This window comes from Stegostoma tigrinum, chromosome 6 (genome assembly GCF_030684315.1).
Source record: "Stegostoma tigrinum isolate sSteTig4 chromosome 6, sSteTig4.hap1, whole genome shotgun sequence".
In the NCBI taxonomy this organism is placed as follows: Eukaryota; Metazoa; Chordata; class Chondrichthyes; order Orectolobiformes; family Stegostomatidae; genus Stegostoma; species Stegostoma tigrinum.
Window position 1 is genome coordinate 14,614,362 of NC_081359.1, and position 19,042 is coordinate 14,633,403.

The following is a 19,042-nucleotide window of genomic DNA, read 5'->3' on the forward strand; positions in this document are numbered from 1 at the left end:
AAACAAAACTTTTCACTGTACTTCAATATATGTGACAGTAATAAATCAAATCAAATCCAGGCAGCATCTGAAGGAAAGGAGCAGTCAATGTTTTGGGTATAACCCTTCTTCAGGACAGTGGTAGTTCAGTGATAGAATTCTTGTCTCCCACCTCCCAGGAAGCCTGGGTTCGATTTTGGGCCAGTGCACAGTTGTCCTTTCTTTGTGTGAGTCCCTTCCTTACTGCCAACTCCCTCAGATGTGAACTTAGTGCGTCCCTTTCTCACTGCCATGCTGGAGCCCTGAAGACAGATAATACCTGAAACGTTGACTGCTCCTTTCCTCCAGATGCTGCCAGGATTTGATTTGATTTATTATTGTCACATTTGCAGTGCTCTTCCAGCCTCTTGTCTGTCTACCTTGGATTCCAGCATCCGCAGGGTTTTTTTTGTCTCAAATCAAATCCTGTTTCTCTTTGTTGTGCTTCAATGTTTCACTTGAGATGCAAAGTTTTTAGGATAGAGTGTACACATGAAAGACCAAATGAGTTCCTCTGCTGTAAGAGGTTACCATTTTAACCAACCTATTGTTTGTCGAATTCAGGGACAACCAGGTGTGGGACTACCTGGCCCCCGGGGATTTCCAGGTGTCCCAGGACTAGATGGAGTTCAAGGAGACAAAGGTGATCCAGGAATCCCTGGAATACCAGGACCACCAGGAAACCCCGGATTACCTGGCTTCCCAGGTGATGCAGGTGAGCAACAGGCCCAATGAAAGGTGCACAAAATGAACTTCAGTTGTTCCTATAAAGTGAGAGCTCGGAAGGAAATTGGGTTCTATTTCTCAAGTTCTTTTCAAAATCACTTCGAAAGTCACTGCATGAATGTCAGGGGGCTCCTTAAGTTATAATTTACGGTCAGTGCTGTAATGGAGGGAACCATTACTCTCAGTTAATTAGCTAGTTAATTAGTTGGCAATGTACAAATAGAGGACAAGATCTCGCCAACCACATTTTCTGCACTACACCCTAAACAACAATTCTATTCAAAGCATCACCACTGGTTTCTCACTAGCCACCATAGATGTTAATCATACTAAGCATCATCAAATCTCATTAAAACGTAACAGATTATAATTCTGCACTTTTGATGGCACAGCTTTGAAACTCCCTCAAAAGCAGCTGCTCACATTCAAGTGTCTTCACTCCCTTTCCTGTAATAACACACCCCTGGTTACAGAAAGCTGCACTCTGGTACTTATTCACAGGCACGGAGCTTCACTCAGCCAGCCATGGCCCTGGGTTTGTTGGCTGAGCTCTAATATGGCACAGATGCACAAATCAAAAACTGCTTGTGAGCCTCCTTCACCCCTGCTTACAGCTGAGCTGAGCTAATAATGGTTTCTTCCAAACTCCCGCAACTTCCACAAATTTTCCTGAGCCCTAACTCTAAATTTAATGGTACCTATTGACTCCCAGACCTCTTTTGAGTTCTAATTGTGTCAGAAGTCTTATGACATCAGGTTATAGTCCAACAGGTTTATTTGAAATCACAAGCTTTTGACCTGATGAAGGAGCAGAGCTCTGAAAGCTTGTGATTTCAAATAAACCTGGTGGGCTATAACCTGGTGTCATGTGATTTCTGACTTTGTCCACCCCAGTCCAACACCGGCACCTCCACATCATCAGTTCTGATTGAACAGAGCTATCCAACTGCTCTTAACTTCTCAGGGATGCAACATGTTACTGTTAGCTGTGCATCTGCCAACTTGTATCTGAGTTCGGGTTGTACAGAGACAGGTCACCTCCTCGGCAGCACTGTTTAACAGCCCTCTTGATCTTGCCTCTGCCTCTATCTGTCTTCCAATCCCTGATTTATTCTGATCCTCGAGCAGCTCTTCAGTGACCCCGAACTATTTCGAGTGACATTGCAGACTGTAAACATTGCAAAAAGCCCCTGCCTCTATTGCCAGGCAAAATGGAACATAACTAATATTGTGGAACGTACAAATGGAGCAGTTCCATGGAGCTTTCTCTCCCCTGAATGTCATCAAGTGCTTTTTTGAAACTGAACGATCTGAATGTTCAAGCTGCCAAACATCCCACCTGTGTCCCAATGTTTCTGAGCAATGAGGTGATCAGAGATTCTGTCATTGCGAATAATGATTAGGATGGTGTTGGGCTTCACTGTCACCAGTTTGAAGATTAACCATGAAGCTTTACCAACTTGTAACGGTACGGATTCACATTTGTTCTCCCTTGTTCTTTTAGGCAGAACAGGCCCAATGGGACCGCAGGGCCCTTCTGGACCTCCTGGACCAGCAGGAGTTGGGCCTCCAGGTCAGCAAGGCAAACCAGGGCTACAGGGACCACCAGGCCTCCCAGGTATGCTCAAACGTTTCTTGCTTGAAGAGGGAAATAATTTTGAACAGAACGTTTCATGACAACAGAATGGCGCAAAGGGCTTCATAGTCAATGCAGCGCTTTTAAAGTGCAGTCACTGTTGGAATGTAGGAAATGCAGCAACCAATTTACATACAGCAAGATCCCACAAACAACAATACAGTAACAAGCAGGTAACACGCTTTTAGAGATCCCTTTTTTAAAAAAATTCATGGATTTGGGCTAGATCAGCAATTGTTGTCCTTCGCTAATGGCCCTGGAATGGCAATGGTGAGCTGCCTTCTTGAGCAGCAGCAGTCCTTGTTATGTAGGTGCATCCACAATGCTATTAGGAAGATAATTACAGGATTTTGACCATTACAGGCATATATTTCTAATCAGGGTGCAGTGTGGCTAGGAGGGGAATTTGCGGGACCATCATGTATCTGATGTCCTTCACGTGCCAGGTGGCAGAGGTCATAGTTTGGAATGATGAAGGAGCCATACTGAGACGTATTTTGTAAATTGTGCTCATGGCTGCCACTGTTCCTCAGTTCAGGAGGGAAAAGTAGTTGGAGGTGGTAGATGAGATGAAGTCAAGCAGGCTGCTTTGTTCTCAATGGCTTCGAGTGTCATTGGAGCTGCACTCGTCCAGGCAAGTGGGGGGTATTCCACCATACTCCTGACGAGTCTTGTAGATGGTGAATAGGCTTTGAGGGGGGGGGGTCAGGTGTTAGTTACTCACTGTGGTATTCCTAGCCTCTGTGATGCTCTTGTAGCCACTGTATTTATACGGCTGGACCAATTCAGTTTCAGGTCAATGGTAAGGCCATGATGCAGGTAGTGGTATTCAGCAATAGTGATGCTACTGTACATTGAGAAGAAATTGTTAGATTCTCACTACTGGGAGATGGTCATTGATTGGCAGTTGTGTAGTACAAACATTATTTTCCATTATCAGTCCAAGTTTGGATATAGAATCGCCGCAGTGTGGAAACAGGCCATTCTGGTACATCTAGTCCACATCAACCCTCTGGAGACCATCCCACCCAGACCCACCCTCCACCCTATCCCTATAACCCTGCGTTTCCCATGGCTAATCCACCTAACCTGCACAATTTAGCGTGGTCAATCCACCCTAACCTGCACATCGTTGTACTGTGGGGGGAAACCAGAGGAAACCCACAAATGTGCAAACTCTTCACAAACAGTTGCCCAAGAGTGGAATTGAACCCAAGTCTCTGGCTCTGTGAGGCAGCAATGCTATCACTGAGCCACCATGCCACCCCAATGTTGCCCAGGTCTTGCTGTGTGCAAACAAATGTTAGCTGATGAGTGAATATTGGTCTTAGGACACTTTCACTCTTCTCACATCCAACTGAGAGGCCAGTGGGGTCTTTGCCCCAAACAATGACACTTCGGGCAGTGCCATTGTCCCTTAAGTCCTGCACTAGGCACATCACTTCCCTGCTGTGAGTCTTGTTGAACCATGAATTTCTGACTCAGAAGCGGAACTGCTCTTACTGAGCGACGTGTAAGGAGGGAAACCAAAGAGAAGGAATGAGAGAAAGAAACAGCAACATTATAATTGTAAAGGAGAAACAACAAAGTTACCAAAAGGAAAGTAAATAATAGAACAAGGATGGGGAGATGGAATAGCTGTGAATAATTAGCTTTGGCTTGCTACACTGGGCTGCAAGTTCTATTTTCTCCGTGACAAATTCTTTATTTATCTTTGTATCAAATGCCGCAGAATGTCAATCAGCAATTAAATGTTTAAATATGTGACAATTCTTTTTTGCATAATGCAGGATTCCAGGGCTTACCAGGCGTGAAGGGTGACCCTGGCTTTCCAGGTCTGGACATCCCAGGGCCACAGGGGGAAAAGGGGAATCAAGGATCTAAAGGCTTTCCTGGACCACCAGGTCTTCCAGGGCAAATTGGATTCCCAGGAAAAGATGGTCCTCCAGGACTTCAAGGTGAGCTATCATTTACAGAACTATATCCTGTGCCAAATTCTCGGACCTGCTTATGGAAAATTTTTAGGAAAGGCAGTTTGAAATCCAAAATCAAAATCCTAGAACGAACCAGTCAATCCATCGTTGCTGTGCTGGAATTTTAAAGGAGTGATCTAATTAGACCCAGCCACCCTGTTTATGTATATTTAAAATATTTATCCAATTTCTCTTTGAAAGTTGCTGTTGAATCTACTTCCAGGCAGATGTTTCAGATCATAACGACTCACTACCAAGAACAAAAGTTTCTTCTTCTTCCATCCTGATCCTTTAAACAATTTTCAAAACCTGCATCAACCGGTTAATTAGAAACAATTTCTCCCCATTTATCTTATAAAACCATTAAGCAGGGTTGAACACTTGATCTTGAACTTCTCCTGTGAAATTACTTCTCAAACTTTTACACTCTCCAAGGAAAACTATTCCCACTTCTCCAGCCTTTTCACAGAATTGAGGTTCCGTATGATTAGGTGGGTTACAAGGGAGGGGTCTGGGTGGGATGCTCTGAGGGTCAGTGTGGACTTGTTGGGCCGAAGGCCCTGTTTCCACACTGTCGGGATCCTATATGCTTGGTTCCATTCCCTTATTCCCCTCTGCAAGATTTTGATAACCTTTCAAAAGTGGTGGCCAGAATTGGATACAATACTTCATTTGAAGCATTACTATTGTTTTGTAAAGTTTTTAGCATAACTTCCTTGCTTTTATACACTATACTATTGTTTATAAATGCTACGCTTTTCAATAGCCTTCACAACCTGTCCTGCGTTATGTAAATTGTGCATTTTTGTTGCTGCACTCTATTTTGTACCATTTCATTCATGCTGCCTCTCTTTACTCTTCCTTCCAAAATTACCAATTCCAATTGAATTTCCAGTCGAGTTATTAACCAACAGCAAGTTCTAACAACTGTTGAGTTCTAATAGTTATGAGGTAGAAGAACTCCATAAAGACAAGCTCAGGAATGAACAACAAATCAGTCTCTTCCCCCTTTGAGACCGGACAAGTTGGATATTTTCAGTAATTTATCATTAGTTATTATTGATTGCCGGAGTTTATAGAAACAGGGTAGGTGTAACTAGACTGCCATCTACCCAAGAAACGCAAGCTAGCAAAGTGAAACATTGCAAGATTTATTTTTGATGTGATGGATTCTTAGCTTCACAATGTTGCTGAATCAAGTGGTGTGAGCCTGAGATGATTCTGAAACAAAGCAAAGTCTCAATCTGTACCATTCTGGGTTCAGACTAGACTCTATTCCTGGGTTGGTATGAAATTAGACTATTTTGTACTGACATTAAGTTTACATCCAGCTAATGTGTGCCTACCACCTATTGTATAACCGTCAGTGTTGGATTTCACTCTGATTCCAAGCTCTAAAACTCTTTCCAACTTATGCCATTATAGGTCCCAAAGGAGAAATGGGGGTCATGGGTACGCCTGGAAGCCAAGGTTTACCTGGATCTCCAGGGAATGTGGGATTTCCTGGTCTGAAAGGTCAGTGCATACATTCTTTTCCAAGCTTGTTTTGATTGATATCATGTCAACTGGAAGTACATTATATCATGTGATATTTTGGGAGATTGCATTTGGCAATGTGCTTGTGTCACTGGAAATAGTTGATTATTCAATATAAAAGAAAGAGCTTGCATTTAAGTAGCATCTATTGCAAAATCGGGACATCCCAGAAACTTTATGGGCGTGGCAAGGGAGAGGAATGTTGTTGAAATATTTTCTGCGATGCTAACAGACACATATTTTTTGAAAACAAAATTGGCATTGCTTGCAACGAACCTTCTGCAGACCTGTGCACTCATCCTTTAATCTCTGTCCTCGGTTTGGCAAAGCTGCATTGAATGCTCCATGTCAGAATGAAACCATTTTGTACGATACCATCTCAGCCTCACTCAACATTCCCTCCAGCATTCTCAGCTCCTTGCTGTCCCCTTGTCGTGCTCCATGTTTGTCCACCCTCACCACGTCCCTGATAACAAAGTGTGGAGCTGGATGAATACAGCAGGCCAAGCAGCATCAGAGAAGCACAAAAGCTGACATTTCGGGCCTAGACCCTTTTATGATGAAGTGTCTAGGCCCGAAACATCAACTTTTGTGCTCCTCTGATGCTGCTTGGCCTGCTGTGTTCATCCAGCTCCACACTTTGTTATCTCGGATTCTCGAGCATCTGCAGTTCCCATTATCTCTCTCACCACATCCCTGCTTCGTTTTTCAAAGCTCATTGTCAGGATACGGGTGTTATTGCCCATCATCTTTCACTGAACTACTTGCTTGAAACCCTGAAACCCAAAGGGACAGCCGCAGCTGTTCTAAGAGCTTCACCCAATGACAGTGAAGAGATGACTATGTAATTCCAAATTAGGAGGGTGTGTGACTCAGAGGGTGGTGTCTCCGTATGTCTGCTGCTCTTGGTGAGTGTCACAAAGAATCTTTTGAGCTGTGAACTTAGCCAAAATGCTCTTTTTGACCATGTGTATTTCTGTGCTCAGAAATATATAGTGTCAAATAAAGTCACCGTGTTTAATCAGGGATTGAGCTCCATGTGATGGTCTCTGATTAGAATAAAGGTGACCATTAGGTTTCACTAAACTATTGCCTGTCTCTGTGGCGCAATAGGCTAACGCATCCGGCTCTTAACCAGATGAGTGGTGGTTTGAGACCATCCAGAGACAAAGTGCATGCTCTGTTCGGGCGGCACAGTGGCTCAGAGGTTAGCACTGCTGCCTCATGGGACCTGGGTTCGATTCCACCCTTGGGTGACTATCTGTGTGGAGTTTGCACATTCTTCCCGTGTCTGCGTGGGTTTCCTCTGGGTGCTTCGGTTTCCACTCAAAGTCCAAAGATGTACAAGTTAGGGTGGATTGGCCATGGGAAATTGCCCACAGTGTTCAGGGAGGTGTAGATTAGGGGGATGGGTCTGGGTGGGATTCTCTGAGGATCAGTGTGGGCTTGTTGGGCTGAAAGGCCTGTTCCCACACTGTAGGGATTCTATGATTCTAATGTCAAGGTAAAATAAATCAGCTACAATTTTCCCTGTTGGATGGTGCTGACCAGGAGGCCACTTTGCAGATTTTGGTGCAAGCCAGATTTCGCTCCCTCTGTTCACGTCAGGGAAACTGTTTGCTGAGACTCAGTTCTTCAGCTCGGTGAAGACTGCCTGTGTTTATCAGACACTTATGTGTCACCAACAGGAGGGCCAGGAGTAAGTGCAAAACTCAGAATAGAAACTAATAAATCTGGCCAGCATCTCTGTCTGAGGGTTGCTACAATTCACCAACACAGCTAAGCACGAGCTGAAAGAGCAGCACCTCACTTTCCTGTTGGGAACTCTGCAGCCTCCTGCAATCAAAATTAAGTTCAACAATTTTAGGGCTTGAAACACCATCTCCCATGTCCTTATCCCAATCCCCACACACCAGGCACTGTTATTACATGGTATGCTGTTACACACAACCCATCATTAGTCCCTAATCATCCACAAATAGCTATTCATTCTCCCAGGTTGATCATTATCCGCTCCTTTGTCTGTTCTTCTGTCTGTTTGCGCTCCATCTCCACATATCGGTTACTCCTTAGCCCTTTCCCCCACCCTATCTTCTGCATAAAATCCAGCTTTTACCATCAATTCAGAGAAAGGACGACTTAACTTGAAACATTCACTCTGATTTCTCTCCACAGCTGCTGTCAGACCTGCTGAGCTTTCCCAGCAATTTCTGTTTTTGTTTGTGAGCGAGTAAATCTGTTTCTCGTGACTTCGATGCACTTTATAAGACAGAGGCAGAAGGATTTGAGTGAGCTTTCCTAATTTGCAGAGTGTGTATCTCACCACGTTTGTTTTCTCATCAGGTGACAAAGGTTTGCCTGGTTTTCCGGGTCCCCCTGGGAAAGCCGGTGAGAAGGGGACCAAAGGAGAAGTTGGTCTTGTGGGAAAGCCTGGAGTCATAGACATAAATGAGATGGAAAAAATGAAAGGACAGAAAGGAGATGTGGGAGATCCAGGTCAATGAATTCATCTTTGATTTTTTTTCATAACAACAATGTATTCTACGCACGTGCTGTGTTCTTGCATATCTGCTCCTGCTTACATGTATGTGGTAGAGTGTATTGTGAGTGCATACATGTACGTAAGTGTGTGTGAGTGGTCTTTTGAAGGGAAGGCATCATTTCATTAGAGGCAGCTCAGAAAACGTTCACTGTGATGATCCCTGGTCTGGAGGGGCTGTCTTATGAGCAGCGATTAAACAGGTTGAGACTCTACTCAGTTCTGAGGCAGGATCACTGGACCCGAAATGTTAACTCTGTTTTTTCCTTCAGAGATGCTGCCAGACCTTCTGAGGTTTTCCAGCAACTTCTGTTTTTGTTCCTGATTTACAGCATCCGCAGTTCTTTTGGTTTTTATTGAGACTCTATACATTTGAATTTAGAAGTATGTGAGGTGCTCCCATTGAAATATATAGAATTCTTAAGGGGCTTGACAGGGTAAATGCTGAGGTGATCTTTCTCCTCATGAGAGGATAAAAGACCAGATGGTATAGACTCACAATAAAGGGGAGCCAAGACTGAGATGAGGAGCAATTTCTTCTCTGAGCGTTGTGAGTCTTTGAAATTCCTTGTCACAGAGAGCTGTGGGGATAGAGTCCTTGTGTATATTTCTGCTGAGACAGATTCTTGATCAGTCGAAGAATCATAGGTGATGGGGAAAGTATATGTAGGAAAGTGACCATGAGGAATGTCAGATCAACCATGATCCTTTTGAATGGAAGAGCAGGCTGGAGGGGCTGAATGGCCTTTTCCTGCTCCTATTTCTTGTGGCCTTAAATCTACAAACCTATATGTAAGGGCACATTTTCTGTCTGCTTCCTGTTACCATAATTCTCGATTTACGATTACCTTTTGATGTTAATTTTTAATGTTGAATCAACTTATTCAAGCTGAAGTTTATTTTTGGAGATAGTAGGAACTGCAGATGCTGGAGAACCTGAGATAACACAGTGTGAAGCTGGATGAACATAGCAGGCCAAGCAGCATCTCAGGAGCAGGAAAGCTGACGTTTCAGGCCTAGACCAATTTTCCTGAGAAGGGTCTAGGCCCGAAATGTCAGCCTTCCTGCTCCACTGATGCTGCTTGGCCTGCTGTGTTCATCCAGCTCTACGCCTTCTGTCTGAAATTGATTTTTGTTGGGAATGCAAAACTAGTGATAACAAATCAGGCTGTGTGCTCTCCAGTCAGCTAACTGGCTTTCTGATGAATAAATCAATTAGGGAATCCTGACTGGGATGCCTTGAGAAGTTGAGGATTTGACGGGATTCAGCGCAGATCACAGAGTTTGCAGGGGCCAGATATGTATCAACAAGGAGCCCGGGGAATTGGGAAAGTATGAGTTGGTGCTGCCCCCTTCAGGTCTTGAAATTTCTTTTCCAGTAATGATCAGGATGCGAGGGCAGATAGGCAAGCCTCCAGCTGTGGTGCTTCTTCCCTCATCATTTACTGGGTAGGGCCATGCAAAGTGAGTTGGCTGTTCCCCTGGGAAGTTACAGTGTACTTCAAGAGTTGTTTGTTGACTTAGTGCCTCATGGTGAAGTGAGGGAAGATGAAATACCTAAATACCAAGCAGTCATTTCAGCAGGCTTGGCTCCAATTCGTTTTGGCAAATGCGACCACGGCCAAATTTGTTGTAAGAACATAAGAAATTGTTCCAAGGGAAGGCCATTCTGCCCCTCTTGTAGAGATAGACCAGGAAAGGTGGGAGGAGACTGTGGTGGACCATGGATGCAGACATAATCTGGCTGAGCTGAATAATCCTTTTCTGGGCTATACATAAAGTACAAGAAGGTTATGTTGGAGTTAAATAACACACTAATTCAGGCTCAGCTTGAGTATTGCAACCAATTCTGGTCTCCACACTTTCAGATCAATATGGAAGTGAATAGAATGAAGAAAAGATTCACAAGAATTGTTTCAGGAATGAGGACTTTCAACAACAAAGATAGATCAGAGAAGCTGGAACTTCTCTGCTTGAAGAAGGGAAGGCTCAGTGGAGATCTGACTGAAGCAATCAAATGCTAACAGAGTGAATAGGAAGAAAATGCTCTCACTTGTGAGAGAATTAAGAACAGGATGGCATGAAGTAATCAGGCAAAGAAGCAAAATAGCACTAGAAAAGTCTTCTACGCACAACGAGTGGTTAGGATCTGGAGTGCACTGTACGAGAGTCTGGTGGATACAGATTCAGCAAGGCACTCCAAAAGGAATTAGGCAATTGCTAGAACAATAATTACAACAATGCCGACTGCTTGAAAGCTCTTAACAAACGAGTCCCCCTCGACATAACTTGCAACCACCAGCTGTACATGCTGTAAAAAAATCCACTCCTTCTCATAAAACCATCTGCTTTAAAGTTCAAACTTTTCCCTGCAGGTAGGTCAGGCTTTCCAGGAGAAAAGGGCTATCAAGGCATCCCGGGTGACCCAGGGATGCCAGGAAAAGATGGACAGCCCGGTTTACCAGGACAGCCAGGTAAGGGATAAAACAGAGGCAACAATGCAAGGTACAGAAATGAATTTAATAAATGGATACTGGAAAAACAGCCAAAAATACTTTGCTAATATCTTGCTTGCTGCTTCTGTCTCAACAAGACAGCGGAAATCTTTTGGCTATTTGCTGTCCTTAAGAGTTTTTGTCATTGAAGTTTTGAATGAATAGTGTTGACTAAATTGACTAATGTGGGACTGAACTGAGTAGAACCATTTCTATAGGTCTTTCACAGCCTCAAGATACTTTAGGTTCAATCAAATACTTCTGAGGTATAATCACTGTTGTACTGTGGGAAATTCCATGGGCACCTTTGTACAACAGGATCCCAGAAAGAACAATGCAACCGTAGCTAGGCCATCAGTTTTAGTAAGGCAGGCTGACAGATAAATGTTGATCAGAACATCAGGGAGAATGTCCCTGCTCCTCAGATAATTTTGTGGAATATTTTACATTCCTTTGCAAGGACAGACTGGTAGTAAATTTAACATCACATTTCAACTTCAGCTGATGTCCTCTTGTGTCGGAAATGAAGTAATTGTGCATGTTTAAGCACAAGGTGTGGAGCCCTGGCTGGCAAGAGCTTCAAAAAACAAAGATCCCTCTGCAATAGTTCCACGCTAGTAGTTGTGTACAGATTAAAGATGGCAAAGTGGAGCAATTGAAAACCCTGCCTCCATTGGAAGGCTAGTGAGATATGGTCTCCCAATGTAAAACTACCTTTAGCTAACCCCACTGTCATACAGTCATTTATAAGGATGTTTAGGAGCATTTCTGAGGTGGTTAAAGGATGTTTCTGGGGTCATATACAGGATGTTCCTTAACTCTCAGTATGAATTCCTATCTCCATGGACATGTGATCACTGGCTTTTGACACCTGATTCTCTGGCGCTAACCTCGACTAGCCAAAACACTAATGAACCACATGCCCCACAATCACAACCATTTAATACTTGCCTAAAATATCCAGTGACAGTAACATATCTTAAGTGTTGACAGCATGTAATTCCAGTCAACTAGAAATACCACAAAATTGAAAAAGCTCCTCACTTCATTATGTAATAGACCCAATCAGAGCTTCCCGCAAAATATTTTAAGAAAGTAGCCCAGATCCTAACTTTTACTTACTTTAAAGACAGATGTAAAGTGTGTGTTCCAGATGTGATACGAATGGTCAAACTACTCGACATTAAGCAAAACACAATTTATGTAAACATTGTCGTTAAAATATACCCAAAGAAAGAGGAATTTTAGAATAACTTAATTCTTTCTGGAAAACTTAACAGATTAATAGATACAGTATGTATTAGTAATTAACTGCTCCAATATAGTTATATCCTATATACACACGCCTTGGCAAAAAAGGAAAATTCAGACACAGTTTCTCACATGCAGTTCCCCAATTCTGGAGGAAATAAACATCAAGAGAAAGTTCAGAGAGAGTAGCAACCAGGAGACATTCACTGAAACTTCCAACTCTGTGGAAACCCCGATAGCTTCTGATGCTACTTAGAAAAACCAAAACCCAGAAATCCGGTCTGTGAGAGCTGGCCACACCCTTTCGGGCTGCATGAAAAAGAACTCTAGACCTCCCAATCTTTTTACAATACCCCAGACTGCTCAGTATCTCTGCCTTACAATCTCCCTTCAAACAAAACGGACAAAATAACCTTTAAAGTCACGACACCATCACTATTTCATGTTCTTTCCAGTGTACTTGATCTCGTTCAGGGCAGAACAAGAGACCTCACATCTTTCTTTGATACGGGAAAGAGTATTTTATAGGATTTCTGCTCCAGTCTCCCCTGTTGATCGTCAACCATGACTATGATAATCTGCATCCTTTAGAGGAATAGCCTATCCATACTCAAACCTGAACATGAGTTTGGGTTTACAGGACTGCGTATTAAGCATATCATAGTAACAGAATGCAGAGGGTAAACGTGAGAGAGAAAGTGGTGACAATTAATGGAACAATAAAACTAACAATAGCGATGTCACTCCTACTTCCTCCTAGGGCCAGCGGGAGATCCGGGAAGACCGGGAGAGCCAGGAATCACGGGTGCTCAGGGACAGAAAGGAACAATTGGGGAAATGGGCCTGCCAGGTAACCTCACTAAACAATGAAATCTCTCCAAAGAGTGAAGCAAGTGTCTTAATCTTCCAGCGATTTTGCATCTGTTGGTTATTCTTTCCAAGGAAATCAAAGACAGGGCTGGCGTTCCTACAGTCCCTTTCACAGTCTCGGGACATCTATGGACACTTCACGCCCTATGAAATATCTTTGCCGTGCAGCTAACGTGGCAGCCAATTTGTGAACGGACATATTCCGCAGGCAGCAACGTGGTAATGAACAGCCATAGGGTTGGCGGGAGTAACACCTTCGCAGACTCAGAGGGAGCAACATTTTAGAAAAGTGTGACAATTGGTTGGCAAACAGCTCTGATTGGTTAAGCTTTTGCCATGGGTAATTCACCAGGGGCACTACAGATCGTGGGCTTTTGTCTAATTCAAAGGAGGCACAATGACAAATCATGCCCCTCTTTTCTACAGAATGCAGGGCCCTGCACGCGAATGTATAGAGCTTAGAGCAAGCGTAAATGAGCCACATTGCAAGCCCAACTGATCATTTTAAAATAGCTGTTAGTATAATTTCTGGCACATCTGGGAGAGCTACACACCATACCCTTGCTGACTCCTTCCTACCATCACTCACCTGTACCTGAGTTTATGGAAGAAGCTTGGACCTTGGGCAGGTACAGTACCAGCAGAGGCCAGAGGTGTGGCCTGGTAATGACAAGCAGCCATCCTCTGGCTAACAATTCCCAGCAGACAAGGTTTTTGTGGCTCCTAGAGCACTGCTGACCGATGCTTACAGAAAAGAGGAGCGACATAAGACTCTCAATATCTCTCTCCAGCTGGTGGATAAGATGCCCATCACCAGAATTAAACATCATCCCATGTTTAAAGCCATAGAATCCTAACAGTGCAGAAATAGGCCATTCAGCCCAAAAAGTCAACCTCTGAACAGCATCCCACTCAATCCCCTGTAACTAATCCATCTAGCCTACATGTCCCTGGGTTCAATGGGCAAGGTAGCATGGCCAATCCAAATACCCATGCATCTTTGGACTGTGGGAGGAAACCCACCCAGACACAGGGAGAACATGCAAGGACCACACAGACAGCCGGCCAAGCCTGGAATTGAACCGAGATGAGTGCTATCCATTGAGTAACCATGCCATGTAACTTGACAAACCTATTTGAGTTTTCTTTTTGAGGTAGTAAACAAGCAGGATTCAATAGATTGAACCAGTGGATCTATTATATTTGGGTTTTTAAAAAAACGTTCAGTGACATGCCACACTACAGGTTACTGCACAAAACAAATACTCACAACATTAGTAGGACTGGAGATTGGTTCATCAGCAGAAAACAAAGAATATGGATAAACATTTGTGGGTTTGGCAGGCTGAAACTATGGGGGTGCTGTAAGAATCAGTGCTTGGCTTTCAGCTATGTATAATCTGCATCAATGACTTACATGGGACAAGTGTAATGTATCTAGTTGGGCCAATGACCCAAAGCCAAGTATATAGAAAGCTGTGAGAGGCCACAAAAGGATTTGGATGGGTAACAGGAGTGTGAAAGAATATGGCAAATGGGCTATAACCAAGTCATAGTCATACAGCATGGAAACAGACCTTTAGGCCCAACCAGTCCATGCCGAACATAATCCCACACTAAACTAGTCCCACCGGCCTGCTCCTGGCCCATATCCCTCCAAACCTTTGCTATTCATGTGCTTATCCAAATGTGCTTTAAACATTGCAGTTGCGACCACAGCCACCACTTCCTCAGGAAGTTCATTCCACACACGAACCACCCTCTGTGTAAAAAAAAATTGCCCCTCATGTCTCTTTTAAATCTCTCCCCATCCACCTTGAAATGTGCCCCCGGTCTTGAAATCCCCCATCATGGAGAAAAGATGCTTACCATTAACCTTACCTATATACATCAAGATTTTATAAACTTCTCTAAGGTCACATCTCAACCTCCTATGCTTCAGTAAAAATAAATTCCAGTCTATCCAGCCTTTCTGAAGAACTCAACCCTTCCATACCAAATAAGAAAACAAAAGAACTATGGATGCTGTAAATCAGGAACGAAAACAGAAGTTGCTGGAAAAGCTCAGCAGGTCTGGAAGCATCTGTGAAGAAAAAATATCAGAGTTAATGTTTCGGGTCAGGTGACCCTTCCTTAGAACTTCCAGACCTGAAACGTTAACTCTGATTTTTTCTTCACAGGCCTGTTGAGCTTTACCAGCAACCTCTGTTTTTCTTCCACAGCCAGCCTGCTAAATCTTTCCTGAACCCTCTCCAGCTTAATAACATCCTTCCAAAACTGGGTGACCAGAATTGGACACAGAAGAGGCCTCATTAATATCTGCAAAACGTCAACATGACATCCCAACTCCTAGACTCAAAGGACTGAGTAATGAAGACAAGCTTGCTGAACACCTCTTTAGCCACCCTGTCTATATGTGATGCAAACTTCAAAGAATTATATATCCCCACCCCTATGTCCCACTGTTCTACAACAATGCTCAAGGCCCTATGATTAATTTTATAAGTTCCACCCTTGTTGTACCAAAATGCAGTACCTCACATTTATCCATATTGGGCGCCATCTGCCATTTTTCAGTGCATTGACCCATTTGATCAAGATTTATTTGTAATTTTAGAAAACCTAATGTGGAAATATGTGAGGTTATCCACATTTGTAAGGATTAGAAACTGAGCAAATTTGGAGACAGAGACTTGGACACCCTTATGTGAATCAGAGATGGTTAATTTGCAGATATAGTATGTCATCAGTGAAACAAATGAGCTTTTACTGCAATAGATTTGAGAATATGAGAAAATAAATTGTATCAGAAGTATACAGGGTCCTGTTATGACCACACTGAAATTTTATGTAGAGTTTTGGTCCTTACTTTCTGTAGATTCCTGTAATTAGGAAATTGTTCTACAAGCAGAGAGCTGGTAAAATAGGCCCAAATTCACTGAACTATGGAAGGATAAGAAATTGCCCTGTTAAAATATGTAAAATTCTTGAAAGACTTCACCAATCAGAGACTGTTTCCCTTGGTTAGAGAGTTTACAATACATGATCACAGTTTAAGGATAAGGAGTCAAACATGTCAGACTGGGATGAGAAGGAATTTCTTCACTCAAAGGGTTATGAACCTTCGGAATTCTCTAGCCCCAGAGAGGACAGTGACTATATTCAAAACAGAGTTTAATTTCACATGCACCGAGGAATAGAGGACAATGGAGGGAGGACAAATATCAGCTATGATCTTATTGAATGGCAGAGCAGGCTCAAGGAGCTGAATGGCCGACTCCTGCTCTTATTTCTAATTTTTTGATATTCTCATTTTTATGTTCTCATTGTTCTATTTTCAGCCATCTTTCCCCTGGAGAGCTCTGACTTAGGCTTTAAACCTGCAAACACAATTAGGCGAGACATTGTGTCAGGAATTGAATCCTCGAGCGAAACCTCAATGGGCCGCCCATGTCGTTAGTGCCATTCCATTGTACTTCAATGAAACCAGTGGCAGAATCCTTCTGAGAACAAAGGATGTTATTTGTTTGAAGAATGTTTCGGCAACCATTGGAAATTTTGAGCCGGGATTGAGACCCTACAATGAGAAATTCACTAAATCTCACATTTCATTTCTCAGGTCCCGTTGGGCCCCCCGGTGCACAAGGTGAGCCAGGACAGACAGGGATGCCTGGTTATACAGGGCGGCCTGGTGACAAGGGCGAGAAGGGCAGCCCAGGAGTACCAGGAATTGGAGTTCCAGGTGATCCAGGACCAAAGGTAACCAGCTGTGCTGCTACCTCGGGGGCAAACCCCCCCACCCCCATCCTTCTTGAGTGATTACGAGCTCCTTTCTGTCTCCTCTTCTGATCTGATCCTGAGGTGTCGCTGCAGCAAGCCTCATGGGGATCTCGAGGAATCACACCAGTGAGTTACTCTGAAATTGTGAGGCATTGTTCCAGCAGATAGCATTGGGATTCATTGTGGTTCCACACGGCTTAGCTGGAAAACAAAAATCAGTTAGGGCCCATTTTGCCTCAGGAACCAGGACCTGAGCAGAGCACTCCCCTGTTAGATTCCTAAACAAAATATCAATGTTAACTAAAGGGTCAAAAAATTGGCGAATTGTGTGGCTGAACACTTGGCCATTCAGCCACTGGGCTTGTTGCTAGCTGTTTGAAAAGGCCATCCAATTAATCACACTCCCCTACCCTTTCTCCAAGGCCATACAAATTATTCCTTCTTATGTATTTAATGAATTGAAGGTCATTTTTCAATGTGATTTAATTGCTTTTCCAGGTAGCGCACTCTGGATTACAACAACTCCCTCACCAATTATCTCAAATCAATATTCTTCTGGTCATTGACATTCATTCATGCCAATTGCTTCTCCTTATCAACTCCATCAAACCCTCTGATTTTGAACATTTCAATTAAGTTTCTTTTTCCCTTTCTCTGCTGTAAGGTGAGCATTTCCAACATCTCCAGCCTCTCCATGTGACTGATATCCCTCGATCTTGCACTGTGGTTGTTTGGGAAGTTGAAACGAATGGTGCCGCTTATATCAGACAATGATAATGGTGTTTATTGATCGGATTTAATTGTGTGTATTGACGATTTAGGGAGATCCTGGTCTGACGGGCTTCCCAGGTGACCTTGGCCTGAAGGGTGAGTCCGGTTTTCCGGGTTTGCCGGGAACACTAGGTCCGCCAGGACCGAAGGGAGATTTAGGTTCTCCAGGAATCCCAGGTACAGTGCCAAGATTATTTCTGACCTGTTTCCGTTCTCTGAATGAATAGAAGCAACTGAGTACATTTATATGATCATTCTCCAGGTAACCCAGGGCTCTCAGGAAGAAAAGGCAACATTGGCCTCCCAGGTGAACCAGGTTTCTCAGGCATTCCAGGACAGCCAGGTACAGATTCCTCCTAAATTATTGATTTTGCCTTTTTTTTTGTAAATGCTCAGTGATTTATAACATATATGCAGGTAATCTGGCCCTCCCTCTATCATTGTGTCTATTCCACACATGAGCGCATCCTAAGCTCTCTTTCCCATTTGCTCCCGTTTCTTTTATTTATTTGATGGGATATGGGCATCGTTAGCAAAACTAGGATTTATTACCAGTCCCTAATTACCCTTGAAAGGATCACTGTGAACTGTCTTCTTGAAGCTGTGTAGTCTGTGTGATGTAGGAACACCTACAATACTGTTAGATAATGCATATTTACCTTGATGTGCATTAACAAATCAAATGTTGCTCTTTATTTCCGCTTTTTAAACATTATACTCTATTCCAATGCTACATGATGAATTGTGCCATGTCGATGAAGGCTTTGAGGAGTCAAGAGGTGAGTTGGCTGCTGCAGAATACGCATTCTCTGCTCTTGCAACAGTAAGATTTATATTTCCTGTCCCTTCATCCCTCTTTCCCTCAAATATCTATCAAAACAATCCTAATTGAAGGCAAGGTTGGCACAGTTTCTTTTTGATCTCTTTTGAATTCCATCACTTCATGATCTTCTGTGAGAAAGGTTTTCCAGGTGCATGTCCTTCTATCTGCATCTCCTCATTTCAGACTCCTTCCCCTGTTCCTAATTTTAAGCACAGCTATAATCCCTTCCAATCTCTTCTGCAGGCAGGAAGTATAAAAGCTGAAACACACACACCAACAGGGTCAAGAACAGCTTTCTCCCTGCTGTTATTAGACTTCTGAATGGACCTCCCAAATTTCAAGTCTATTGTTGATGTTGCTTCTTGTACCTTCTTTGCAGCTGTAACTTTGTATTCCTCGCTCTGTCCTATCACCATTTGATCTTTGGTTATGACCTGCCTGTACTGCATGGAAAACAAAACTTTTCATTGTACATAGGTACATGTGACAATAACAGATCAAATCACAGCATAACATCAAATAAATCATTCAGCTCAGAAAGCATCTAATCTTCCAGTGGATTTCTTTCAGATCCCAGCTGAAGCCAAATATCCCATATTCAATGAGCCATCCAAATGTATCAGG

The 19,042-nt window shown here is 43.2% G+C and overlaps 1 protein-coding gene across 1 annotated transcript in view; it reads left to right on the forward strand.

The window, feature by feature from the left end:
* LOC125453228 (collagen alpha-5(IV) chain-like) overlaps positions 1–19,042 on the forward strand; it is a 189,164-nt gene that overhangs the window by 140,715 nt on the left and 29,407 nt on the right. Inside the window, exons 30-39 of the mRNA XM_059646446.1 lie at positions 583–733; positions 2,249–2,362; positions 4,171–4,338; positions 5,779–5,868; positions 8,233–8,385; positions 10,804–10,902; positions 12,935–13,024; positions 16,664–16,803; positions 17,646–17,772; positions 17,858–17,938. Coding sequence (XP_059502429.1) covers positions 583–733; positions 2,249–2,362; positions 4,171–4,338; positions 5,779–5,868; positions 8,233–8,385; positions 10,804–10,902; positions 12,935–13,024; positions 16,664–16,803; positions 17,646–17,772; positions 17,858–17,938 — 1,213 coding nt within the window. The remainder of the gene's footprint in view (positions 1–582; positions 734–2,248; positions 2,363–4,170; positions 4,339–5,778; positions 5,869–8,232; positions 8,386–10,803; positions 10,903–12,934; positions 13,025–16,663; positions 16,804–17,645; positions 17,773–17,857; positions 17,939–19,042) is intronic.